General features: G+C 46.9%; 1 protein-coding gene across 10 annotated transcripts in view; it reads right to left on the minus strand.

Annotated features, from left to right (window-relative positions):
* Positions 1 to 2,617: 2,617 nt before the first annotated feature.
* Positions 2,618 to 27,682, minus strand: part of COL13A1 (collagen type XIII alpha 1 chain) — a 76,384-nt gene continuing 51,319 nt past the window's right edge. Inside the window, exons 18-41 of one of the 10 annotated variants that reach the window (XM_079312639.1) lie at positions 25,933 to 25,977; positions 24,271 to 24,303; positions 23,746 to 23,772; positions 23,214 to 23,276; positions 21,644 to 21,697; positions 20,988 to 21,074; positions 20,502 to 20,555; positions 20,283 to 20,327; positions 19,656 to 19,724; positions 19,366 to 19,389; positions 18,958 to 19,011; positions 18,299 to 18,343; positions 17,917 to 18,069; positions 17,450 to 17,548; positions 16,280 to 16,321; positions 15,767 to 15,793; positions 14,638 to 14,718; positions 12,303 to 12,338; positions 10,964 to 11,017; positions 10,639 to 10,692; positions 9,875 to 9,910; positions 6,341 to 6,418; positions 3,384 to 3,422; positions 2,618 to 3,064 (exon numbers count right to left, since the gene is read on the minus strand). In XM_079312639.1, the coding sequence (XP_079168765.1) occupies positions 3,062 to 3,064; positions 3,384 to 3,422; positions 6,341 to 6,418; positions 9,875 to 9,910; positions 10,639 to 10,692; positions 10,964 to 11,017; positions 12,303 to 12,338; positions 14,638 to 14,718; positions 15,767 to 15,793; positions 16,280 to 16,321; positions 17,450 to 17,548; positions 17,917 to 18,069; positions 18,299 to 18,343; positions 18,958 to 19,011; positions 19,366 to 19,389; positions 19,656 to 19,724; positions 20,283 to 20,327; positions 20,502 to 20,555; positions 20,988 to 21,074; positions 21,644 to 21,697; positions 23,214 to 23,276; positions 23,746 to 23,772; positions 24,271 to 24,303; positions 25,933 to 25,977 (1,302 nt within the window). In that variant the 3' untranslated portion in view covers positions 2,618 to 3,061. Of the gene's footprint in view, positions 3,065 to 3,383; positions 3,423 to 6,340; positions 6,419 to 6,655; positions 7,094 to 7,300; positions 7,388 to 9,874; positions 9,911 to 10,638; positions 10,693 to 10,963; positions 11,018 to 12,302; positions 12,339 to 14,637; positions 14,719 to 15,766; positions 15,794 to 16,247; positions 16,322 to 17,449; positions 17,549 to 17,916; positions 18,070 to 18,298; positions 18,344 to 18,957; positions 19,012 to 19,365; positions 19,390 to 19,655; positions 19,725 to 20,282; positions 20,328 to 20,501; positions 20,556 to 20,987; positions 21,075 to 21,643; positions 21,698 to 23,213; positions 23,277 to 23,745; positions 23,773 to 24,270; positions 24,304 to 25,546; positions 25,580 to 25,932; positions 25,978 to 27,682 lie in introns of those variants that run through there. The other 9 variants (XM_079312640.1, XR_013775135.1, XR_013775138.1 and 6 more) reach the window with 9 other exon arrangements.

Raw genomic sequence — 27,682 nt, forward strand, 5'->3', positions numbered from 1 at the left:
CTTCAGAATCCAGCATGGTTTAAAAAAAACCCAAACAAACCAATGTCATTTCCTTATTATTAAGCGGGAGAAGAAAGTTTGTGATGAAAAGGTTAAAGATGGAATCATGAATGATACAGGTGGAAGTTTGTCACCTGGTAACCAGAAATGGTAACAAAAAGTGTTATCACATCCTCTCTGAGCAGCACTCTGAACTGAACATGGGGGTTTCTCTGCTTTTCTAAAGTGAATTGTTCAAGAAGGGTTTCTTTCTTGGATCAAAGGATCCCCTCCCAGAAATATTGTCTGCGTCTTGCACTCATTTATGTAGCTGCTGCTGGAAAATGAGCCTAATTCTTCATCTGAAGAGTCCGACCACAATAGTAGAATGAAGTGAAAATGACCAAAGAAAAAAGAGAATATAAATGGTGCCATTCTCAACCCCTGCCACTGGCCTCTGGGAGAAAACAGAAAGCAAAGCAGAAAGCGCTGGCACGCCGAGCTCCCGCAGCCCCAGCATCTGGGCACACATTCCTGGTGCACTGCTGAGGAACTCTTCCCAAGCTCCAGGCAGGGAGCTTGCAAAACATCTCCAGCAAATCTTCGGGAAGGTCCTCCTCCTCCTTTCACTCTGCTGCCATTTCCCAAGCTTCTCCACCCTCAGACTCACTTTCTGGCTATCAGCCAAGGAGTTTGACCCTTGAAGTGGCAGACAAAAGGTTTCACGTGAAAACGGGCAGGCAGAATTGACAGGAATCCACAGCAACAGCAGCCTGGTTACAGGTTTTAGCAGGGACAGAACCTGAAACTAAATTGCCACACTCATGGTGGTACAAACCCAGCTGCCCCGCTTGGGTTCTTTTGACATGCAAGGAGCTTAGGTTTGGGAAGAACAGCAGGTCAGTGTGGTATCACTGATTTGAGCTCTCTTATCTCTTCCCAGAGGCTGATGAGATTGTATCAGTGTTGGAGCTGTACAGCAGCAATCCAAAACTGTTATCTGGTACTTCAATTAAAATCCCAGGCTATAATCTGCCACAGCCACAGGAAACATTTATCACCATTTTCCCAACCTGTAAATGAGTGGGTACCTTATGCATTTTCCCTGTAGTAGGTAAGACTTTGCTGACCCATGTCAGGTACTTTCAAGAGTTCTGGCAATTTCACTTCAAGGTCCCTTACACTTTTCGGGAGCTGTGTCAGGACAAGGTAACAGAGGTGCACTCATCCTGCTCTTGGATGGGATAAAACCAACCAACAACAATCCCATGCAGTGCAATCACAAAAACCGTGCTACACAGACCAAAGGGAACAGGAAGCATTGGCAGGGTCTCCTGGGGATCTCTAGGTTTTTAAGGATTAAGCACACCCAGGATTTTTAGAAGGGACTGAAACATTCAGACATTCTACCTTGCAGTTGAATGTCAAGATCAAAGCAGGAACTCACTGCTGCTACTGCAACCTTCCAAACCCAAAGCACGAGGAGTACACCTGGCTGGGTCTTTAGTAACTGCTTTAACAGCTGTGCAATTAAAGCACAATTGGAACATTAGCTGTCCCAATTAGCTCAGCTTCACAGCTGCAAAGCCTTTTAACAGGGAGCTGGGACTTATGTTAACAACATCTATTACTGAGAAAACCAGTGAGAATCTCTCAGTGCTCTGTGGTTCATTTTCTTTCTGAGCTGTTTCAGCTCCAGTACACCAAGCATCTCATGAAAACATCACGCATGGAAGCGTTTCATCCCAAGGACAATGTTGGCACGAGAACAAATGGTTGTAAATACCATGAATTAGTTTAGGTTGAAAGTTGCAAGAAGTTTCCTAACTGCGAGGGCAGTGGAGTCGGAACAGCCTGCAGGGTGGGGAGGGAAAGGACACAGGGCAGTGGAAACCTCTCTGGTTTTTAGATGAAGTTCAATAAATTTCTGAAAGGGCGAGGTGGCAGATGGATTGCAGCAGCCAGAGGCTGGGCTGGGTTCCTTGGGCACTCCCCAGCAAACCTCTCCCTGGGTACAAGGGAACTACATCCCTTACTCTGTCACTTGATTATGACGGAGCTAAAAGGCTGCGTGGAACCTTCTGGAAAAATAATAATTACTTTAATAATTATTATTAATTAATCATTTGTGAACAGGTGAATAGTTGAGTATAGGGAGGATTATGGTGGTCACCCCTTCCAGTGGCACAGTTGCAGCCAGAAGTAACAAAGTAGCTTCCACTTTTCCTCTCATTTTCTCAGGAAAGCACACTGTTACATTCATTTTAGTAGTGTTTTTCCTCTCTGGGTAGTTTCAACTTGAGACATCAACAAAGGTAGGTCAGGAAGGATAATTAAGATGTGCATATGCAAATGATAATTACATATTCTGCAAATTTGCATGCGACCTTTGGTTAACATTTTAAAAAGCCACGTGGATTGATTTCACATACACACATTTGTTAGGATATCAAGGTATGCTGGGTTATGCTTAATTTTAAATAAGGCTTTAATTAGGCTGCTTGAAGGCCGACAATTTAGAAAGGGAATAAAATTTCTTGCCAACCAGGGCTCGTTTTCATGGGGGTTATTCCAGGTCATGGAAGGGTAATTATAAATCATGGTGTCTCTACATTCCCAGTGTACGGGGACTACTATGAGATTTTTCAGCAACACTTTAATTCACCACAACAGAAGTGTTAATATTTCACTTTAATAAAAAATACATAATATTTTGAAATATTCTTGAATGATCCAGCTTGAAAAATGAAAATGACCTTTAAATCTATACAGGGCAGTTCCTTTGGGCACATTTAATGCAATAATTTATTAAGTTCCTATATTCATCATGTGTGCACAAATACCATGTAAATATTACAGCTGTACTCCATGACAAAACAAGCATAATGCAGACATAGAATCATACTGAGAACTGACAAATGGGAAAAAAGGGAGATCTAGTATTTTCTGTACAAAAAAAAATATGCCACTTTCTGATAATTTGTAAAAACGCATAACTTTTGGCATTTCAGAGAAGAACAATGTATAAAAATAAATATTCTATGTACAGTAACACACACAGGTCAGTCCAGGGTTAGAATCATCACTGCAAAAGAAAACATAAACACGTGTTAGTGACAGCCCACTGTGGAATCCAGGTGGAAATCCCATCTTTGTGCAAGGATCAGAGCACTCTGGGGCCAGGCAGCTCCAAGGCCACAGATACAGCTCTCTCCTTTGTATCCCACAGAACTGAAGTGTGATATACAAATAAGGAGGAGTTTGGGTTGCCACTTTTCTGGCATACAGTCCTGGAAATCCCAGCCATGCATCTCTTCTGCCCCTTGGCCAAATTAATGGAAAAACATTATTAGGACTCGTGGCACTACCAACTCAGCACTGCAACATTTCCAAGAGCACTTTACCTTATTCCAGCAGCCTTGAACTGGAAGGCCATCTTCCCCCTGTGAAAAAGATGGATGAAACAGCAGTTTAGGACTCAGAAAGCAGTAGAGAGAGATGGAGAAAGGAAGGCATGGGTTAACTGCTACTGCAACAAACAGTTTGAACCAGGGCTGGAGGAATAGTCTGAGATATTCCTCTCCCTTCGGATGACCCAGACTTCGGCTGGCAGAACCAGTGCGGCCTGAAGCAGGGGCTGGGTGAAGAGGGGAAATGCCTGCAGGCTGTGAAAGGGACTTAAGCACCTGAGAACCACTCTCCCTTAAGGAAGGAGTCTATCCAGGCTTCCTTGAAGGAAGAAGAGAAGGAACACTGGAGGGCCAACTCAGCCACATAAACACCGGCAGGGGCTGGCAGTGGAAAGTGAGAGGTGGCTGCTCTGTGTCCTCAGGCTTGGCTCTGTAACACTGAGCTTGAAAGCTAATCCCAGAGTCAGCACTAACCTCAGACCCTGAGCAGGGTCTGGGAAAAAATCTCCACTTCCTTTCTGCCCTGTCTGTTAAAGGGTTTGCTTTGTCATGTCAGAGATCCTGCCAGGAAGGCAACCAGCTGGGCAGCCCCTCTGCTGGTTCAGGATGTCTCAGCTGACTCCCTGAAAAGGGATTTTGGCTTTCATAACATCAGTGGGATTTCTGTGAAAATCCCCTGGCACTTTTTGCAATCATGATGTCTTGGGCTCCATGGATGGAAAATGCTTTTATAAATTATTGCTATTCATTTCAATCTTTGGTTGGCTAGATATGACACCAGGGTTAAGGTGCTCTGGAGCAGCAGATAAAGTCAGGTGTGAGGAAATACGTCTCTGACATGAGAATCAAATTATTGTGTAGTGTGCACGTGGCAGATTCATGGTCTATCACTATTCCCCAGGAAACCCCAAAAAATTACACACAGAAAAGCAAATGCACAGTAATATCCTGAGAAATTAACTGTTTACTGGAGATGCATTTCCAGGGGGCTGATGAACTGAACACAACATAATGTTAGAACAATATTGCTTTTCAAATGCATTTTTTGGACTTTGGTCTCCTTGTGCTGTTTCCTCCCCTTCCCCAGGTATGTGGAAATACGGAATTCCAAGTTATTGCCAGGGTAAATTGTGGTATTGCCATTGGTACACTGGTGGTGATAGGAATGAGATGGGAAGTTAGGTGTGTGATGGAATGGGAGGCCAGGGAGGCAGAGCTCAGGGATCAAAGGAAGATCAGGGTCACAAGGAAGTGTTTGTTGCGGGCCAATGTGCCGAGAACGGAAACCTGACATGCTTATTAGTACCAAGGATCTCCTTCCACATATCTCAGATGTGCAAAGAGTTAGTTCACAGCCTCCAGAAGCTACACACATGGATGTGTCAGCTGGATGCTAAGCTTTTAACCTAGTTGGATCAAAAAACATGCTTATTCATGTCCCCAAGCTAGCTTGCATGCCAGAACACCGTGTATAAAGTAAAAACAGCTTCCATATTTCATCAGATTTTCTGGCAAGTTTCCCTTTGTGAAAATAGGTATGAAAAAAAGTGAGTTCTAATATGGCCATGTGGGGTAAATCCTCACTGGGACCAGTGATAAAACCAGGAAGGTCATCTGCCAGGGCACTGGTGAAATCCTTGCACCTTACTCAGCCAGGTTTCTTACTCTACAGAAACCTGGGTATGATTACTGGGAGACAAAACTCATGGCACTGTGGTCTTCCTCCTTTGTGCACTGCTCTGGGCAGGTATGGTTTTTCACCTGTGGGACTGGAAGAAGTTTCTACTACTCAGAACTTACAGAGCAGCAACTGAGACTCCACCAGTGGTCACTGCCCCCAAAGAGGCAGTGGCAGCACCCAAAGGAGGGAACAGTGGAAGGAAAATTATGTTAGCTCTTCACAAAGCCCAAATAACAAAGATTTTAATGACAATTTCATGGAGTTTTTTCCCCTCAAGAAGCTAGGAAACCCTTTCAAACTAAATGTGGCTTTTTGTTTTGGGATACACTTTCCCAGGTAGTTGAACTAACAATATCCCATCCCCTGTAGATGGCATCAAACATCCTTAAGTCAGCATAAAGCTTGGAAGGACTCAAGCAAACCTTGACAGGGCTGGATGGGCAGGGGGTACAAGTTTCTTTGTATTACAGAGATGTTGAGACTGTCCCAGGGAACAAAAATGTCATCTGAATGCTGCATCTCCAGAGAACTCAGAGAAAATGAATAAATTGGTGATCTTTATTGGGACACTAAGAAACCAGCTGGGGTTAAATGTTTCTGAATATTTTTGTCCTACAACAGTTGGACTAGATCAGCCACTAATACAATAACCATTTTATCACTTGAATAACATGGATATTGGGAAACAGGCAATTCTAAATTCAAGTTTTTTGGGTGCTATGGGTACAATCTGGACTTTTGAGGAGAGCTATAAGTAGGATTTATCCAGCAGGAAGGTTAAATGTTCCCATTAATATGTTTCACATGGGCTTACTAATAGGATAACTATTATTTCCAGTCATCTTCACGTATGGGGTGACTGAGGTCATATGGAACCATGTCAGGCTGTGCTCAACACACACAAGCACTTAAAAATAGAGTTAATGAAGGACACAAGCACTGCAGCTCCTTGTGAGGAAGCCAAGCCAGTGCAGAGCTGGGTCTGCATACATTGGTTTGCTGGAAACTGTCAAAGTGAAGGCAAAGGAAGAAGTGAAGCAGCTGTAAATAAAACCACATTCCAACTCTATTTCTTCTCATGCCACAAAGTGCTGCTGACAGCAGCTGGGAATCAGAGCAAAGGGGAGGGCCTGGTTCTGACAGCAGCAATGAGAAAAAGGGACTGGAGACAGGTAAGGGAGGAACTGCTGGGTGTTTCTAGGGGGGATCAGAACACAGCACCAAAAGGCAAAAAGCAAAGAGCATGCAGGAAAGGGAAGGTACACCATACCAATGGGCATGGGGCATCCAGGCCGTCCAGCCCAGGTAACCCCGGCTCACCCTTCTCGCCTTTAAAACCTCGGAGACCCTGTTCATGAAACCAACCACTGTGGTTATTTCAGTCAGCTGAGCCAGCTCTGTGTCCTGGGAGGAGAGGGGAGTCCCTGCTGGGACTGCCACAGGGCACTCAGCTGCACACACCCTGAGCTGGGCCTGCAGCAGCAGCACTTTCCTTTTGCTGGTTTTCTCTCCTGTAGGAGATGCTTCTCTGAGTTCAAGCTGAGATGGGAACAGCGTTTCCTCCATTCCATCAGCCATTCTCCAATCCTCACTAAGAAACCCAGCAGCTGGATTTCTAAAAGCATGATCCCCAAGTACTCCTGGAATCTGTGCCACTGCTAGCAGACTTTTGGCAGAGTTTGCTGCAGCATATGAATTTAGATAAAAATTGACACGTATTCTTCATTTACCTAGACGTATAGCCAATCTGTTCTGACAGAAACCCATCCCATTTAGGATAACTGAGACTTGTTTTCCCTCTGGGTAGTGCAGCTCAAGTGCCCTGTGTGCTCTCAGGCCATCCCATCAGCTGGCTGTTATTCCAAGGCAAGGAAACCAGCATTCCAGTTTTGCTGTCACGTGGATTTGATCCCACCGAGCATCTCCAGAGAAGAACCATAACCAGCAGCAAAGGAGACAGGGCTCTGTCCACGGTGGAGAAAGCCCTGAGCTCCCAGCACATGTACCCAAACCTTGGTGAGGTCTGGAAGAGGAAGGAACATAACCATGGTCACTCAGCAGCCTGATCTCTCAGAGGATCAGTTGGTGCCACAGCTCTGCCATGGTGGGAACCCAGCTGGGCCTTATCCAAATGTTGTACTTTTGTAAGACCATTATTTATGTTATGATTTCCTTCTGTCTTCCCCATCAACACATCTTAAAACAATACATTTGATGAAACAGGACATACCAACGGACAGGGTGCATCTAATCCAGGTGCTCCTTGGTCTCCCTTATCCCCTTTAGACCCTCTAGAGCCTTTCTTGCCCCTCTCCCCCTGTAAATAATAGTTTAGTCCAAGAAAAAAAAATACACAAAAGCTTTAGGATCATCCATTTCAAACAAATGTCAGCGATAGTTTAAAAAAGGATAAACATTTAGGAAACATTCTAAAATAAATCTCCCTCTGAAATGCTAAGTGAAGATCAACATATGGAGCTGCTGAGCTGTAACTGAGCTTTCTTTACCCCTTGAATTCCCAATCTTAAAGAAAGTCACAGCCAGAAAATGAAGGAAGTACTTAGCTCTGAGTCTGCACAGACTGGCTGTCCTTTGGGATGCTCTGAGTAGTGCTCTCCCAAAAATTTGTAAGACTAAGGAGTCTAGTCTTAGGCAGCACAGCCACAGGGCAGCAACTGGTCCCTGACCCTTAACTGGCAGCACAAGGCAGGGCATAGTGTGGTGTTTGCCAGTTACATCCATACCAAATTCAGGAAAATTCTCAAAGCTGCTGAGCATGAAACAGGGGAAGGGGCTGCTGCACAGGGAACTGAATTTAGGGTCCTCATGAGGAGGGTTAAAGGAATTAAGGGATAAAATCAGACAGCACAGGCTGCTGCTTCTTTAAAAAAATGTTAAACCCAAAGCTGGCAAGAGAAATGGATGGGAGAGGAGAGGCAATGAGGAAAAGTCACCCAGGCCAAGCACTGGAATGGAGAGGATAATCCAGGAAAAATGCAGCATGGGTTGCTCTGGAGGAAGGAGCCAGGAAGAAAGGTGGAAGAGGAGGAAGGGATAAAGAGGACAAAGGTGGACCTGTAGGAGCAAGGAAGATGCACAAACATACACATACACACACCCACCCCCAGGAGTTAAAATAACAGCAGGACAAGCTCAGGGTTCACACTTTTTCAGCTGGATTACACAAAATGCTGTTGTTCCCACTGCCATCAGTGCCACAAGCCCAGGCATAGCTATGCTGCTCTCTGCTTGGAGCAGAAAGCAGCAGGAGCATTTCTGGAATTTAAGAAACATGAAGCAAAAGAGGGGTTTGGCAAACTGGGACTTCAGAGTAAGGAGAAATCCCTGCACAAAGGCTCAGTGGCAAAGGGGGTATTTTCTAGGTTCCCCTAAGATATTGCACATGCTAATTTACACTCTTGAGTTTGTCACACTTTTCCATTGCAAACCATGGGCTGCAGTGAGGCAGAGTGCATGCACACTTCAAGGGGCCAGCAGAACTCCCCACTCGTGCTTTGCAGCTCATCCTCCAGAAGGAGTTGCAATTCCTCCCAGTTTTCACTTGCTTTTATGAGCTCAGAGAAATCCCATTTAATGAAAGCTAATGAAAGATTCTTCTTTTAACTAAGGCAGTTCAAAAACCAACTGAAAAAGCCTAGGAATTAAAAATAACATTTTTTTAGAAGCCACACAAGCAAAATGAAAGTGAAGAGGAAGTTAAGAAGCAAAGCCAGAAATGCAATGATTAAAAAAGGGGAGAACTGTGGTGCTTCCAAAAAACTTAAACCTTTCTCCCCTAGTTTAAGATGCCAGTTGGCTAGTGCTGTCCAAAACTGCCCTTCCTGTGCAGAGTAAGGTCAGAAATCCATTGCAGGTAGAGGACAGAGAACACTCACTATACATCAAAAGCAAATCCATATAATAAAAACATCACATAGGCACATGCACTACAAAAAATTACAACTCCTGATAAATTTAGGTGATGCCAGAGTCTTATAAATAAAAGGAGTGACTACACACACTTGTATTGTATTGAACTGCTTGACATTCATACATTTGTAGTATTACAGACTCAAATACAAAAGTAATTTATATTTCTAAATATAAATTATATCCAACCATAGCTCCTAAATATTTTTGTCAAAACTATTCAGATTCAAAGCCTTAACAAGCAAGAAAAGCTGATGAAAAAGAAGGAGCTTCTCATCATGCACTTCTTAGCAATGTTTATCTTTCCCTAACACAGGTGGCACAATGGAAAAGTTACCATTCCTGTTACTTGGTTTGACCCAGCTCTTCACCATCACATCCACTCAGGACAATGCCTGAGGAGATTTCAGGCCTGATTCTTCAAGACAGGCAAATTTAATTTATCTTTTCAAAATTTCCATCTTTCAATTTCTCTGCAGGATTGTTTGCTAGAAGACAACCTTCTTTTTCATGCTTCAGGGACAATTTAAAGTATCAAAATAGGATTTGCTGGCTGCACCTCAGCTAATTCTCCCAGGAACACGCCAGTAACCAGATAAGCAGGATTTTCTAAAGCACACCATGCCTAACCCAAGTCCTGTGCTTCAGTTAGAAGAGAGGTGTGACCACAATGAACACATTAGAAAATCCCTCCTACAGCTTTCAGGGGGATGTAGCACAATGTTCCAGGTGATGGAAAGAGCTACAGGCATCAACTTTTAAAATACAGGGGTGCAAAGTTACTTGGATGAAGGTGTGGCACACAAACACATGCTGGGCTGCCACTGTGGACAGGGGTTAGAATGAAACACCAGCAGTTTGTCTGCTAACTTACCCGGACTCCCTTGTCACCAGGTACACCTTGTAAACCCTGAAATGCATCAACACAGAAAGAAATATTTGAAAACAAGCAGATTTCACCACAGTCCTACTAAAGAGAAGAATGTGTGCTCAGGATTTTGGGCTTTTTTTCCCATTTGTACCACTGGCTATGTCAAAAATAAAACTTTTGCAGTAGGCAACCTCCTCTTCACCTCCCCCAGACCCCCCAGGTGGTAACACCACTACTACCTACCCTATGGACTCCTAGATAAGAAACAAATTAGTCATGACAATGCAGCAAACTTCCTTTGTTGTGTTAAGCAGCAAAGCAGCTCCATGACTGCATTAGACCACAGCACCAACACTGGCCCCATTTTGCAAAAAGCAATCCCAGACAGTGGAATTAACCTCACTGAAGGCAGCTTTTGTCCCTGAAATGACAAGACAAGGTTCTCACAAACAGGTGGGAGGCAGGCACCCAAGCTGTGAGCTGCTCAAAACCAGTATTTTGGACTAAGAGACACATCCTGCTTCTTTAGATAGTTCAAGGACCAAGATGAATTAACAGTTTCCTTTCAGCCTCCTCCACATCACTCTGAGTTTGCTCTGAAGCTACTCAGCTTTTTCTGTCTCTCCCATAGTGAACAAAATCTTATAACTTGAGTTATGTCTAACCCAGCTGTGATTACAAATCCTGTATTACAGCAGCATCTTCAGCTGTCAACCACAGCAAGGAAACAGGCTCTGGAAATGAATCCCTAGGATTCCCATACTTACAGGAAGCCCTGCTGGCCCCATTGGTCCTGCAACTCCAGGATCTCCTTTACTGCCCTGAAATGGATACAAAAGGGTAGAAATTGCTCACATTCCTCTTCAGTACAAACAGGCAGCAGAGCACTACAGAAGAAGCAGCAAAGGGTGCATTTCAAAGCACCTGAAAAGCCCCAAGAATGAGATACTAAGCACCAAGCAGGCCCAGCTGAGGGTCTTGTATGCACAAGGAGAGAGCAATTCCAGCTCTGGAAAAACCTAGAGCTCTTCTATCCCTCACAACTTCTTCAGAGATGTTACTGAGCACCCATCAGTTCTGAAGGAAACTCACCCTTTCTCCTTTTGGTCCTGCTGGTCCCGAAACCCCAATTGGTCCTGGAATACCCTGTTGTTGTAGGAAGGAAAACACATCAGGATGCTTTTATTCCAGGAGACACTGCTGCTCCCTTAGGAAAAGCACAGCTTGGAAGGACAGGTTGGTGGTGGAAGGCACCTAGCAGCACTACAGCTTTCAGTGTTGGGGGAGATGGATTTGAAGTAGTTGGTAAGGCAACTTGAACATGGAACTGCTGGGTTAGATCACACCAGCACCACTGCACAGAGCCTCACTTTTAATTGTGAAGCTCTCACTACAGTAACCCCTGTGATGAGAGCAGGAGATGTGGATCAGGAGAGCTTTTGAGAGAAGTCAAGATCTGCAGAACAGAAGTGGAAGAGTAGCTCATGCAGCACACAACTTCAGGTGGCAAAGGAAGAGAGAAAATTCAGGCTCTGCTTAGATTCGTGCAATCGTGGAAATCTTAACTGCCTTCACTTATGTCTCATTTAGTGCCATGGAATACACTGAAATCTCCCCTGCATCTCCATAAAATTGTATCTACAGTTTCCCCAAATGAGTGACTGTGTGAGGTGCCACTCAGATTCCCTTCAGAAGTCAGAGCAGCTGAATTATTCCCAGCTATGCTGAGGAGGAGAAAATTGCTTTTTGTTTTTAAATAGCCAAATGGATTGTACATGGGTGATCTGTGATTTCCCAAGAGGGATTAAAAATATTTGGCTGTTATTTAGCAGCTGTTATCCAAGAATAGCAAGACAGTTTGCAGAACCAGGTTGGCATTACTTAGAGTCATAGAACGGTTTGGAATCAGCAGGGCCCTTAAAGAACACTTCATTCCAACCCCCTGCAATGGGCAGGGACACCTTCTATTATCCCAGGTTGCTCCAAGCCTTGTTCAACCTGGCCTTGAACACTCCTAGGGGAGGGGCAGCCACAGCTCCTCTGGGCAACCTGTACCAGGGCCTCACAATAAAGAACTTTTTCCTAATATCTAATCTAACCCTACTCAATCTTTCATTTTGAAGCCGTTTTCCGTTGTCCTGTGACTACAGCTCCTGGTGATGTGTTCCTCTCAGGATATCCCAGGATAAAGAGGACAGAGCATCATGGAACCATGCAGAGGTTTCATTCCTCTTTTACTGAGACAGAGCAGAATAAATAGGCTGTGATCTCAGGATCCAGACTTGTAGCATCATTCACTCCTTATTTTAAGTTTAACCCCCTCCCAAGCCTGCTTTGGTAACAATAAGATTATTCCAGGTGTAAACAAGACACAAAATGAGTCACAGTACTGGGGAGGACAAACATGGGGTAACAGAGAAATGGAACTCACCGGTGGGCCAGGCCTGCCGTCTAAACCTGAAGCACCCTGAACAGACAGGGAGGGGTCACAAAAACAAGGCAGAGGAGAGGGGAGGGGAGAGGTGAGTAAAGCAGTGACTTGAGACAAACATGTGCTTGCAATTAACAAAAATTAAGATCTCAAGGACAGGTGATGGCACTTACAAGCAAATCAACAAAAACATAGAAACACTGAATACATATAATGTTGACCTGCAACTTTCAGATCTTCTTAAGAGTGCAAATTTCCCTCTCTGAATTCCACCAGGAAAACTCCTGGGAAAGCAGCTGTTCTGTGACAGGTGGTGAAAAGGACAATGACAGTGGAGCTGGAATCTGCACTGCACTTGTGGCAGGCTGGGCAACACAGGTGAGACAGGAGGCTCAGAGGCTGCTGGTCTCCAAGGCATTTACAGGCACTGCAGGGCCGTCAGCTGCTCAAGTTGACACCAAGAACCTCAGAGCTTGTGGTGCTCACTGGGTCAGCTGCAGGATTGCTCCACTCCACATGCAGTTGTTTGGGGGCTTATGAAACAGGTGGCTCATCTCCCAGTCACCAGTGCAGATTTACACCAGACTGAGATCAAGTGGCACTTTGCTGTCTGCTCAGCTCTTGCCCTGGATTTCCTCATCCAAAAGATCTGTGGTTCTGCCCAAGGCCCATCAAGCCCAGTGGCTTGTCTCAGACAGGTGAGAGGGGAAAGCTGAGGTAGGATACAAGTACCAAAGACTGAGTTTTTCTCCACTTGAGCATTACAAACTCCTCACCCTGTCAAGCCATGGAGAAGCCCAAGGCTACTGCAGACAATCAGGACTGGAATTCCAGCACGATATCAAACCCCAAGTCAGAGAAAAAGGCAGCAGATCCAGCTTCAGGCTTTTAGAGTCTGAAATATTTCAGAGCCTGCTTGGGACTGCATTTAGTTTGATAGGCTGAAGACACACTGGATCAGGCGTGGAAAAGCTTCTGAAGAGACTTCAGTGGCTCTGAAGGAGGACACCAGTTCCACAGTATCTGATCTTACAAGCTGTGCTTCCTGGCTGGCCAGCTGATACTGCTGATCCAAACTAAACATTTCTAAGAAGAGCCTTCTGAACCAGTCTTCCCACCTCCACAGCTCAGGAAGAGTGATGGGAAAAGCCAAGGGACCCCTCATGGGGTTCACTGCTATAGAAGCAGCTAGCACATTCCCTGCCACAAAGATGAGTTGTTGGGATAACTGCTGGGGCCTCTTCTGCTCAGACTGCCACAAAGCACCTCCTTCCCCTGTCTGGACACTCCACAGGTTTGAGGGAGTAGCCATTTACATAGAAAATTTCCATTTGCATTTCTCAGGGGACTAGCTCCTGTTTTCCCACTGCTTCAGTGAGGCACAACCCCTTCCCCTTGAGCATTCCTTTCTCCCACTGGCTCTGCCTGGAGCCCTAAGGGATGTACTCATGATGTGCCTGGAGGGGTCTCATTCCAGCTCTAGAAGGGAACTACTGCTCAGCACAACTAAAGGAGGGAAACATTTCACAAACAAAGACACACACATTTCAGCCAAAGTCAGGGACAAGGGACCTGGGTGATCAACACAGGACAGCAAAGCCACACAGTACACAAGATGCACCCTGCAGTTTTTGTTCCTGGCAGAACATTTGGGGAAGGGGGAAGGTTTACTGTTCCACCAGTGCTTCTTGTGATGAGAGAACTTGGGGGCTGGTGGAACAACTGGGTGGGACTAAGTTACACCAACTCATCATCGGGTTTGCATCCAAAGCTCTTGCACTTCTCTATAATACACTGTACCCCAATTCCCCTGGCTAAGCCAAGCAGTGCTCTGACACCAGGCTAATGGGACAGTCCACACACTGCAGAGACACACTGGGTCAGGGGGAGCACTGCTTCCCTGGCAGAAGGGACAGGAATGTTTCAGCCATCATAGAAGCTGCTTGCATTAAAAACCACCATGCTTTGTACAAAGCTCAGCCCAGGAGACAAATGGCTAGGGAAGGAGTTTCTCTTTCCACATCTCTGACTCATGTTTCTGGTCTTGCCCTGATGTGTAGAGAACCCCCAGGAAAGCTACTGCTTGTTTTTCCCAGTCCTGCCAGAAGCAGGAGGAAATAAAGTAATCACTGATCTATTCAACAGATCTAGAATCGAAGGCTCAGTACAGCAATTGAGGCTTTGGGTTTAAAAAGCAAAGGCACAGTTATTTATAGAGCATCTCTTTCTCTGACTTTACACAGCAAATCCCCACGTGCATCTCCCATTGAGGGATCTTTTTACAGCTGATATTAAGTTTGGCTCACAAAGTGCTGCTTGCTTCCTGGATACTTACGGGTAATCCCAGTGGCCCTCTGTCTCCTTTTTCACCCTGGGCACCCTTCTCTCCTTTCACTCCATCAATCCCTGCTTCCCCCTAAAGGAAGGATGGAGCAGAAAATAAACCCACCATAACAGCACTTATATAACAAACATTCCTCCCTTCAGAGAGTGCTGGGTAGCAGAGGGAATACAACAGGCAGCAGACTAAGGCTTCAGCCCAATCCTCAGCCTAATTTGAAGACAACCACTGTCATTCAAATTACCCTTGAGTGAGCATTTTTTTTAACTCGGTGGCAATAATTTTGTGAATGCTAAGGCATCAGTTCCAACATTTCAGAAAAAAAAAAAAAAATCAGCCTTCTTTTCCTAGCTGTATTTTTAAAATTCTGTATTAAAAACTATAAAGCAATATTAAACAAAACACTCCTTTTTCTTAAATTCAAAGTGTAACCCAAAGCCTTTTTCCTCCTTATTCCTGTTCATAAGGCTTTTTAAAACATATCCACCCCTTTTAGTGCCCAAACAATGCTGGTGGCCAAATACTAAGGATAAGCAGAAGAATTAAGATGCTTTGCACATGTTCCAATCTTTGCCCAGAGCATCACCAGCTCTCCTTGAACATTTCCACTCCACTAATTTTTGTGTAGGAGCTGTTTCACAGCAGGCAAGCCAGTGGTGCAGACTGAGCATTCAGATGGAGATTAGAAGGATTCCCACCACCAAGGACAGTGGAGTTCTTGAGTGCTTTACAGCAGAATGTTCAGGGGAAATTTTAAGACTAATTTTTAGCTAGAGCTGAGTTCCTTAGGATTGTGTGGCAGACTATTCACCCCACTGTATGGGGAGGAATGGAGGTCTGTCTCCACCCTCCAGACAAAGATTCCAACTGTGTTCTCATGGGCAGAATTCCACAGAGCAGTGAATTCCCACTTCTCTGGGTGAAAACTGCAGGGAATGACCATATTTCTGGGTCCTAAAATGAGAGCTGCTAATCCATTTCCTTCAAGAAAATATCTAGGAGGATTTACCCTGTTACCAAGATGGAAGAAAAGTACCACCTGAACACCAGGGAGTTGTTACTAAAGGGAATTCTAGCATATGGGATAACTTCTGTTTCAGTGTGTAATATTTTGTGCTCTTACCTTGGGTCCAGGAACACCCTGAAGACCCTGTATTTGGGATTGAGAGAAAAGACATAAATAACATTTCAGGATATCCCAGTCAGTGGTGCAGTACAAAGGTTTCACTTTCTGGGGCATGATCCCTCAGCCCAAAGAATCTTTATTTGTGTCATGGGCACTTCATGTACTGTTCTCATCCCCAACAGGAGCCTCTTGCCAAGCACACCCTGGCAGGGGGCCAGGTGTGCTATTAAGACAATTTCTGCAGTTGATCCCTTAAATCCCATCCATCCCATCTCACCACTGTCTTCCCTTTCATCTCAGACTAACATAAAATCTCCTTTCTTTGCCCTGCCAGCCCACTGCAGCCCTGACCTACCCTGGGGGTGGGTTTGGAAGTGATACTAAGCATGTTCCCATTTCAGCACTGCACTGGTTGTGGCTGTCTTCTCCATACAGCATCTTCCCCAGCCACTACCTGCTCTAATCCCATTCCCAGTGCCTTGCTCCTCAGGTGAACCACTCAAAACTTACTGGAGGTCCTGGGGGGCCTTGGGGTCCAGGGGGCCCAGATATCTGGAAAGGAAGGCAAGAGAAGTCACAGTCAATGTGCTGCCCTCAGAGGCAAAGTGGGGCTGCTCAGAGGGGAGACAGGACACATGGTGCAGCAGAGCTCCTCTATCAGCCTGGGAAGCCTGGACTCCCGAAAGGACTGTGTTAGGAAGCAGGAACAATTCAGGACTGAGTGCCTGGGAAGCAGCAGCAGGACTCAGGGGAGGGTCATGCAAAAGCTGCTGATATTTAAGAGGAGGGAATGCAGCGAGTTTTTTTCCAAAGAAATGTCCACTTCCACTACTTTACCACCATCCCTACAAGGAGGCATAGGGACAAAGAGCAAAAGATAGGAAAGAAGGTGTCTGGCTCCACACATGCCAATAGCCTGTGGGACTACTTGCTGCTAGGGATGAGCTTTGAGGGGAGAATGAGCAAATTCAAGAATACCAAAACCCTTTTGGGGAAAAAAAAATTAAGTACATGTGTATATATACCCATGCAAATAACTGGAAATTGCATTTACTGCAAATGCTGAGCAAAGTATTTGTTATGCTTTCCAAGACCTGTTCTTCCCTAGACATTCCTTGTTGATTGGTGGTTGTGGGACAGATTGTTCTTGTGTCAGGGAAAGGAGGGCATCAGGAGCGGAGGTGGCTGGTGACCCAGCCCCACAGCATGAGCCTTGCAGTCCTCAGCAAAGGGGTGGCACCAGAGGAGGATGTGCCAGTTTGCAGCAGCACTGCTGCCAAATCATCCCTCCATCATGAAGGAACGTGGTACAGGAACAGTAACCTACTGATTCTCCTGGATTTCCTTTGTCTCCACGCTCCCAGGCTCACCCTTCTCTCCCTGCACACAACAGCAGACCCTGTCACCACCAGCTGTGCTCTGGATTCTCCCTCCACTGAGGCTGCCTGTGAACCACCCATGTGCTGGCAAGCAGCAGCTCCCCCAGGAGAAGTGGGAACAGACCATGTGTTTCACATTCCCGGGCTGCTGCTGGAGGCCTGGAGGACATTCTGTGACACCTAACAAAGGCTTGAGGCTCCCAGGATACTCAGCACTTTGGGAAATGAGCCTTCATGTGCTGCTCTGTGCTATTTCTCTTTACCAAGCAGGAAAGAGCAGCCTTTTCTTCTCCATTCTTACTGTCAGTCCTGGAAGTCCAATGGGCCCTGGCAATCCTGATGGTCCTGGTATCCCTTGGTGACCTTGTTCGCCTTTCTCTCCAGTGGGGCCATCTAGACCCTATAGATCAAGAAAGATTGCTGGAGTTTTATACAGCTAAGGCAGACATATAAGGTATCAGTGCATCTGGTCATCCCAAGAGTACTCTGAAAACCCTGGACATCCACCAGATATCCAGGGAAATGCAGGGCTTCACCAATATTGGCTTCCAGCAGCATTTCAGTGCCAGCAGGACACCAGGCAGCAAGCTGAGGGAGGGACCTGGGGACAGCCACTCCAGCAAGAGGACAACACATATGCCAGGAAACCAGGATCCCCTGCATTGTGACACTTCACCCACCTTGTAGGGGCTCTGAGGCATCCTGGAGTCCTCATTGCCCCACAAGCTGGGCAGCCAGCAGCACCCAGAGAGGCTTTGCTTTACTCACCGGTGAGCCTGTTTGTCCTGGCTCTCCTTTATCACCCTTCTCTCCTCTGACCCCAGCATGGCCTGGCTCTCCCTTCATCCCAGGGGGTCCATCCTTCCCTGGCAGTCCATGAGGGCCAGGGGGGCCCATTTCTCCAGGCTTGCCACGTGGTCCCTGCACGAAATTCACAGCACATGGCGTGAAAGATTACAGACAGAGTAAGGCTACACCTGCCTGACCCAGAGCCCCTTGCACTGCTCATCCTCTCCCTCCCGGCTTTGCCTTTTGGAGACAGGACACAGTAGGACATTGACAAACCACTAATGCTCCTTTCTGTGAAGCAAAATACTTTTTTTCCTTCATGGGAAAAGCAACAGGTGATGTCAGTGACATCGTGCCTTACCTTTTCTCCATCGTGGCCTGGAGGACCTGGCAAGCCAATTTCACCCTGAAACACAGATTTGTTACAGTTTGAAAGCAGCTATTCTGACTTCTCCTGTGGGGCAGTGTGATGAAAAAGGGCAGGCATTGCAGAAATAGCCTGCATGGGCTACTCACACGAATAAAAAAACATGAAAAATTCAGGGTTTTTTTTCCCCATAATCACAAAAAATAAAGCATGGAAACCCCTGGGTTTTTCTGCGGCCAAGGAATTTTTTTTTTTTTAAATAACAACCCAAAAAAAACCCCCAGAAACCCCTGTTGAAACATTACATTATGTGACTGCCTGAGAATTTTCCCAATCTTGTTGATCCTGACTGCCAGCTCACAGCCCCAGTGCAGTCATGGTCCCCAACCAACACAAGCCCACAGTTTGGTTCCCACAAGCTGCTTCCTGAAGGGGAGGGCAAGTAGAAAGGATCCCTTATCTTTCAGATCAGGCATTATCATTGTGGGAAAAGAGATTTTCAGGATATTGTGTGTGAGGAGGAGTGGCAGAGGACAGCAGGACAGTCTGATAGTGCTGTACAGGAAATACAGGAGCACTGGGAAGAGCTGTGGGTGGGAATTCTGCCTGGGTAGATTTCCCTGAGGTCTGGAAGTGCTGGACTGAGGCAATACCTTCTGTCCTGGTGGCCCTGGAGGCCCAGCCACACCTGGACGTCCTGGGGGTCCCTAGGTAAAGAAAAAAAAAACAAACATTTTCATATTATCAACAAGGATTCCTCAAATCATATTTTGTTGGGAAGATGAGCAATGAAGATTTGCTCTTCCCTGCTCCTTCTGAGCATTCCCTGTTCTTAGCAGCATGTATGACCTCCCAAAGCAGAGAGATGAAAGTCCTGATGAGAATTCAAGTGCCAAGATCAGAAGGCAAGATGAGCTCTCCTTTCAGCTGTCAGCTGCCCCAGCTTTAGCTCCCAAAGGCAAAGGCCAAGTGCTTTAGCTGCACCTAAATTGTCAGGCCATCTGCTTAGGATGGACATATGGCTACTTGTGTAAAACCCCACAGCACAGATAGGAACTCACCATCAAGGCCAAAGTTCTTATTTCCTAGGAAAAAGGAGAGAAAAAAATATTGGAATTTAAAAAGAAAACAGACATTATAAAATTAAGCTTTATCCTGGAGTTTGCTTGTTCTCCACTAATGTAACACTGTCCCAAATGAATAAGGAGCTTACAAAATTTATAAGGGGGAAAAAAACCAAAAACCCAAACTAAAAACTCAGACCAAGAGATTTACACTGTTCCTTTGTCTGTATCCCTTGGGAAATAGTAAAGCATCAGTCACCTCACAGGACAGGAAGGCAGCTGCTCACCTGGAGAGCTTCACTGATGTTCCCATCATAGTCCATCATTTCATCCTTCCCAGGCTCTCCTTTGGGGCCCTGCAAAACACCAGGTGTTCAGCCAGGGGCTGGGACTGCCCTTCCCTCAGGGTGCTCAGAGCTGTGGTTCACTCTCAAAAAGGGGGCTCAGAGGGGCCCATTCCATGAGTGTCCAGTTTTTAATTTATTAAAGAAAGCCTCTGCAGTGCAGGAGATTCTACAGAATTGCAGCCAGCCCAGCTCAGATCACCACATCATGGCCATCAAAGCTGGCAGTCTGGGAAGAGGTGCAGTTGAGGCCAGAATCCAGGAACTGGGTTGTTTGATCAATTGTTGGCATGCACTCACCCTCTTGCTGCCCTTTTCTGGTGGGTCAAGGGCCTGAGTCCAGACTGGGACATCCAAACCCATCTCCTCCTATGAATGAGCCACCCTGAGATGGCCTGGGAGATTTTTCTCCTCTAATGCAGGGGTGAGGTTATGGAGTGGAGAAACAGCCACTGCTCATCTATGAGTACTTTTAGTGACAGCAAGACCCAGTCTGGACTGTCAGTGTGTTCTCACAGTCCTTAGACTCTCTGAAGGGCCAAAACTCTTTGTTAGTGAAGGAACACCTACCCTGGGGCCCATGGGTCCCTGGTCTCCTGGTGAGCCACGTTCCCCCTGAAACAGGAAAATCACAGTTTTAGCAAAGCCTGTCCCTTCACTTTCTTCAACTCCAGGAATCGTGCTCTGCTGCTTCTCTGAAACAGCCAGCTTGACTTAAAATTCTCCTTTTCAGGAACAAATCTACTGAACCTCAGAACCCAGAGCTGGGCTGTGAAAATCACTCCCTACCTTTTCTCCCTGTGATCCTGCAGCACCAGGCTGACCAACATCACCAGCTTCTCCCTGAGAGCAAGAGAAAGGGAAAGGGATGGGTTTGTGTTGTGTTGAGAGGGTGCAGTTTCACTGCTGGCTCTGCATTTCCAGGAGGAAGAATTGCACCAGGCAAGCACCCCTCCTGTGCCCTCTTCTCCTCAGGCTGCCAAAATCCCCTGACAAAACTGCCCACCAAGCACCCTTCTGTCCCACCCAGTGCAAAAGAAGTGTTCAGACTGGTTTCTCACAGAGCCTTGAGGGGAGCTATTTGAGAAGGGCACTTTCCTTCCAAACACAGCTCACAAACTGTCTCACCTGCAGCATATAGAACAACAGTACTAAAACACCTGATATCCCTTCAGCAGATACTCAGATGAATACAACTTTTGCTCCTTCCTACACATCATGTGCTGGGCACAGTCCCTCCCAACACACAACTCTGTGAAGGAAAATATCACTCACCTTTGGTCCAGGGGGTCCAGGCAGACCTGGAGGGCCAGGTTCTCCTCTGGCTCCCACCAAGGCATTCTCAGCAATTCCCTTCTCTCCCTGTTTGCAAAGAACAACAAGCCACATGTCTCAGTTCAGACTCTGCACCTCTGTAATTTCACTTGCCAAAATACTGGCTTAGAGAGGCATGGCAAAGACAAGGCCCATCCCTTTCCCACAGAAAAAGTACCCAGTGCAAGCCTGACTTGAAAGGTGTGATTTCTGTCTGAAAATCTCAGAGCACAGGGCAAAAGCCAGGTTCAGGGCTTAGAGCCCATCTCCTCATCACCCATGGATCCTGGAGCAGGAGAAAGCTGGAATGCCATGTTACATCCAAGGCCATGCCTTCAAAGGGGAACTGCTGGAACACAATTCCACGGTCCTGCTCCCAGTATCACAAGCTCTCCCTCACTGCATGAAGGCATGCAATTCCTGCAAAAATGCATCTTTGCCTCCCTCACATCCCTGTGTGAGGATGACATTCAGCTGAGCAGTGCAGAACACAGCCAGCTAAGAATGTGTGAGCTGTGCACAGGAGGGAGGGAGAAAGAGGGGTGACACTGGCCCCACCAAAAAAAAAAAAGAAAAAAAAAAAAAGAAAAAAAAGGAAATTCAGGAAAGAGACAAACCTTTGGGCCAGGGAGTCCAGGAAGCCCAGGGTCACCAGCTCGTCCCTTCTCACCCTGTTGGCAAAACAGACATGGTCAAGGCTGACTCCGCAGCAAAAGCATGAGGTGCTCCTGGTTTCACATCCTCTTTCCCTTCCCCAGGGATTTTGTTTTGGGCACAGACAAGGCATCCTCCTTGAGCAGTACCAGCCCAAGACATTACATATTTCTGCCCATCACTGCCATTTCTCTCCAATGGAAGGTGAGTGGGAAAGGGATCCAGGGTTCCCCCTGTGCATCTTCTTTATCCCTCTGCTCTGATAAACACCTTTCCCTGCCAATTATTCTGCACAGGCTTTCCCTGATCCATATGCCCACAGAGTGAATTTTAGTTGGAGTGCAGGACTTCCTCTATGCCCTGATCCTCTTCCCAGCTCCAAATCCCAGACTCATCATGCTCCCAAAAAAAAAACAACCCCAAGCAATGCAGCATCTCAGCTGGCAGCCAAGCTCTGGACACGTACTGGTCATGTAAGCAGTGAAGACAGGAGTGGCAAAAATGGCAAAGACAGCAGCTGATGGTGTAAGATGATGCCTGAAGAGCTGCAGGCTGAGCTGTGTGAGGCACCATGGAGCACAGAGGATGCCATGGGCAGTGAGCAATGGAGAGCATCCAGCATTCCCTTGGTGAAGTGGCTTTGCTCAGTTCACCACAACACCTCAAATGCATCACCAGGGAAAGGTGTGTTCTTAGATGCCATCCCCACAGCTCCCAGACTCAGCAGCTTGCACAGATCACACAGAGCAATTCAAACCCTCTTTTCCCCCACAGGTGCCCAGCTCTCTCCTGGAGCTGTGCTGCTGCTCCTGAGAGCTCAGGGGCACACATCTGACATGCAGGGGACTTGCATCAATGCTCCAGGAACAGACATGCACTGGTGGCTCCCTGGAAAATAATCTACCAGCAGCAATCTTTTAGTCAGGCAATTTTGGAGTGCAGTGACCCCTTTCTCCAAGGTAATTTGGTTTACAGCCACCTGTGAGCCCCCCACCTCCCCCAGCTTTCTTTCCCTGGCAGAGCATGCTAAATTAATGTTTCTCCCCCTGGAAAAAGGGAAAACATTTTCAGGACCTCATATCCAAGGAAAAGCTTTGGCATTGGATATTTCTGTAAAAATATAATTCCTAATCCTGCCCCAGGCTCTGTGAATCCCCTGTTCCACCTTGGTATCCCACTTTTCATTCAAGGACTGTTCTGAATACACGTGTTCATAAGAGCTACTGAAAACATCCTGTGCTGCCAGAACTGGGGTGCAAAGCAGTGGATTTCTTGAGGAAGGAGGTCAGATTACTGAATCCCTGTTTAGAGTGTTATTTCTGGAGTCCAAAGATGCAGCCCTGTCCTTAATCATTCCCAGGACAAGACTACACCCCAGACATCTCATGCTGCCCTGCCTGCCCCCAGCCCCCACCTCCTCCTGCAAGCAAACACTTCACCAAGGGGGCAAGAGCCAGCAAAGGACACACAATCCCTGCAAGCAGGATAATGCAGAGCTGCCAGCACACCCAGCCCAAACACACAGTGTCCTACCCGCTGCCCCCTCTTCCCTGGCAAACCTGGGGGGCCCATCCTCCCTGGCACTCCAGAATCTCCCTTGGTGGGGAAGAAAAGAGACAGAGAAGGTGTGTGTTAGATGGCTGCCACGTGCTGTAACACAACACAGCAAGAGGAGCCAGGATGGAGAGGGACAGGGCACCTCAGGAACTCACACCAACTCACACTGCACTGTGACAGGGACATGGGAAGCAGAAGGGGACAAGGGAAGGGGCAGAGGGAGCCTGCTTCCTAAGCAAAGTGTGCCCTGCTCTGGTGGAGTAGGAAGGTATTCCCACTGACACAGACACGAGCAGGAGGATGGGAATATTTGCAGTATGATCCCTCTCTCACTCGGTGTCTCTGTATCCTGCTACCATTTTGCCTGGAGTGGCAGGTGCCCTCAGGGCCTGGATTTGGGCACTGGGAAGCACACAGACATTCCTCAGCTCCCTCAGCTGCTCAGGGAGGGGAAAAATGCACAAACCAACCACAAGTGCAGGCTCAGAGCAAAACCTTCTGAGAGTACCTTTTCTCCTGGAGTCCCAGGCTCACCCTGGTGAGAAAGAGACAGGAAAACAGAGTGGGAGGTCAGTCACTAGGAGGAGAGAGCACAAGTCCTCCTAGAGCTCTCAGAGTGGGAAAAAGAACATTCATCTATGGGGGCCTTGAGCTGGTAAATAAGGGCACGAGAGTGCTTCAGCTGTGTAATTTTGTGCCTGGAGCTCTTTTTGTCTTCATTATCCAGCTGCCAGGCTGCTGTAAGAAAGCACCAAACCTCAGACTCGTGGTTTCCACAGAATGGCATAACCACATTTGCAGATACAAAAGAGCAGAGCAAGACAAGGCTCATGTGCTGGCACAAAGGAATTGCTGCTTTTCACAGGACAGCAAGGCTGTGCTGATCAGAGTTCACCAGTCTCGCTGCCGGTGGAGGCTGGAGACAGCCTTGGCACTTATGCCAAAGGCACGGGCAGTTCTGATATTCCCCATCAGTGGGAGCTGTCCCACCATTTTCCAGCTCCAGCCCAAGGCATCGCGGTGCAGAACTGACCTTCATCCCTGCGGCCGCCACCCCCGGAGCGCCCTGGCAGAGAGAGGAAAGACAGCGACACCTCGTTAGAAATTAACCGGACACGCGTTTTGTTACAACCAAACCGTACCGGCCAGGCGAAACCAAAAACGCAAAAATCCACATCTTTTCCTTTCCACAGCTCAGAAGTAATGCTGTAACAGCACACAGCACACGTCCTCATCCCCTGAGGCAGTGGCTCTGGGCTCCAGAATGCTCTTCCAAAGGCAGGCACCATGAGCACAACACAACAACACAGATTTCCACCCCACCACCCCTGGTTTCAGTCCTGCAAGTGTCAAATAACAGGAATGCAAAGACAGACCAAGGACCAAAGCCCTGCTTCAAGGCTTGAGCCCAGATCGCTCAGCTCGAGCATCCCAAGAAAGGCTGGCTCATACCCCAGAGCCCTGGCCTTGCTATTCCCCCTCAGCCTGTTTTTATCACAGAAGACAAACACTGCAGTAAAATGCTTCCAGGAGAGCTCTGAAGCCAGACACCTTAGGGGGAAAACCAGATTTGCCATCTCTGCAATTCAGGTGTTATTCTGCAGCACAGAGCAAGCCATGGGACAGCACAGGCTGCTCTGCCACCCAAGACAGGCACCTGGGAGCCTCAGGAGCAGCTGCTCCCACTGGGACTGTCATTGATGCAAAAAGCAGGTTGTCCCTGTCAACCATCTGCTCTGAAATCTCTGTATCCTCTGTGTTAGCATTAGTTAGGTCCTGGTTAGAAAAGGTCCAGTTAAAAAAGCCAGTATGAGGGGTAACAAAGGAGAGGAGAGGGAGCAAAGTGGTGTTAGAAGTTGGGAAATATAAGGGATTGGGTTGTAGCACATGAGGCAGTGAGGAGGACTGGGAACCAAGTTCAAAGTGAAAAAAAAGCTTGGAGAAGTTCAAACAAGGAGGAGTGGGGAGCCAGAGAGCAGCAGGATCATACCTCTCAGCTTTCTGAAACAGAAATCGGGGACAAAAGCTAAAAAACACAAGGACAGAAGATGGAGATCAGGGATTCTATGCAATAAATGGGGGGGGGAGGGGGAGGGGAAGCATTCCAGATTGTCTCAGGGTCAGTAGGTTTTAGTGAACACAGACTAGAGTCATGAAAGGGACAACATGCAATGAGTGGCTGTGGTCAGGCCTTTGCCTGCTCCTCGTTTTTCAGTGTTGAACAGCAGTGAACACAAGTTGTGTTATTTTCTAGTATTTACCCTCAAACTGCAACCCACAGACATGCAGGGCTGCTCACACACACTGACCCTGACCCATCTCTGCATTAGCCCAGGTTCCCATTGGGGCAGCCCTGCTTACCCCAGCTGGGCTAACAATGGTCACCTGGGAGCCCAATTTACAAAATGCCAATTCCCTACACAACACCAGCAGCTGGCTGCTCTCACTGGTGTGGAGCATTAAGATTCTGATGCTGCAAGTCAGCATCAGACTGGGCATGCCATCTGCTCTGTAAAACACCTCTTCCCCCCCCACTGCCTGCATAAATGAGTGTTTTGGAATTTAGAAGCATAAATGACTCAGCTGAGGACAGTCACTAGTCACAGACACACACACACACAGCTGTGCCTCAGGGGCAGTCGAGTGCTGGGGGTGAGATGGGGCAGACAAGCATCACTCCTCTGTTACAAGGTACCTTAGAGCCATGTCTTCCTGGCAGCCCTGGCATGCCTCTCTCCCCCTGGAAGCAGAGCAAGACACACAGAGAGAGACAGCAAGAGACAGGAGATGAGTCCTCCCAGGGCTCCATGAGGAGGGTTCAGGCAGAGGTGATGAGGAGCCCTCCTGAGTGAGGTGAGGCACTGTTTTTCTACTGTCATCAAGCTGCCTGCCCTAGCTGGGGCCATTTCCCATCAGTGGCACCTCTCAACTGACACCCCTGCTCCCATATCCCATGTCACAGCATGCTGTAGGGCACAGGGAGGCACTCAGCCTGCACTGACTCTGGATGAACAAACCTAGCTGGAGAGACAGAGGATCCAAGGGTTGCACTGTGCTGGTAGCCTGAATTTTGTCTGCTGGTAACTGGAAAATAAAATATCTTCAGGCAATCTGCAGGCTGCTGCTGTTGTTTTGTTCTGGGTGTTCAGTCCTTGCTTGGAAGGGCTATTAAGCAGGGATACATGGATATGCTTTTTTAAAAAAAGGAACTTCTTGTAATTATAGCACCCTGTGAACTGTATGACACTTTCTAGTATCATAATATACATGACCTAGTGCAGGCACCTCCTAACCCACACAGCCTACTTAACTACCCCATTTTCAGCTGTAAGAAAAGTAAAGCAATAATTAGGAAAACTTTATACTGGAGAACGTGGATCATTCTCTCTCTCTTTCCACCCTGTCTTTTTAAAGTGAGACCCAGCAGGGATGCTCTCTGCTGGGAGACACCCACCCTGCTTGCAGATTTTGGAAGCATCTCCCACATCTCTGGAAGAGTTTGGCTGCACCCCTCCCATTCAGCAGAACACTCTCCTCTACCTGATGTGAGCAGCTCTATCCCTGCTGGGTGCCAATGATGCCCCACACTGCTCTGCTCATTAGCTGCCAATTAAAGCAGACACCCTCCCCTTTTGCCCTTTGCTGTGAGAGGCAAATTGTCAGGGGTTTATTGAGAAAGGCTGTGGGCAGTTCAGGGCTCCTTCCTCAGAGCCTTATCCTATGGATCTTTCAGAAAAAAAAAAAAAAAAAAAAAAAAAAAAAAAAAAAAAAAAAAAAAAAAAAAAAAAAAGTAAGAAAAGCATCAGTGAAACTGAATGTGACAATCTGGGGGCAATGAGTCAAACGCTCATTCAAGTGGCCCAGGTGATCACATCACTGCCTAATGACCTTTACGAGACACAGGTTTAGGTCTTTACATGATCAAAGTACCAATGGTGGCCACAGAAAAAAAAAAAAAACAAAAAAACAGCTGAGAGACAATCTGGGTTGTGCTGCACCTGCCACTGGGTGGGGAGAGGTGGTTAAATGAACAAGGGGTCTGTATGAAACTAGGAAACCTTTTCAGGCCTGAGATATTCTTCAATGCTAGCCAAAGCAGTAATATTCCATGCAAAATTGGCCACTACAGCTAACCTATGAATCATAGTGTTTGTTCAGGGCTCCTCAAGGCAAAGAGAAGGTAAAATCTAGCCTAGGTAATTGGATGCAAAGCTGGAAGATTTAAAATTCTTCCAGAGTCCCAATCAATCCTCCTAGGTGGGAGGACAACAGAAAGAAGCAATTTCCAAAGACAACAAATGCATGTGCTGCTGAGTGAGGTCTGGCTGCTGATTTAAGAACATGTCTGCACTTCCTTTTCAGCTCCTCTGAGCAAAAAGAAAGGAAGTAAAGTGACCTTGGCAGTAACAAATGACTGCTACTGTCAAGTGACATGAAGAGCTGGC

This window comes from Erithacus rubecula (assembly GCF_903797595.1).
Source record: "Erithacus rubecula genome assembly, chromosome: 9".
NCBI classification, from domain to species: Eukaryota; Metazoa; Chordata; class Aves; order Passeriformes; family Muscicapidae; genus Erithacus; species Erithacus rubecula.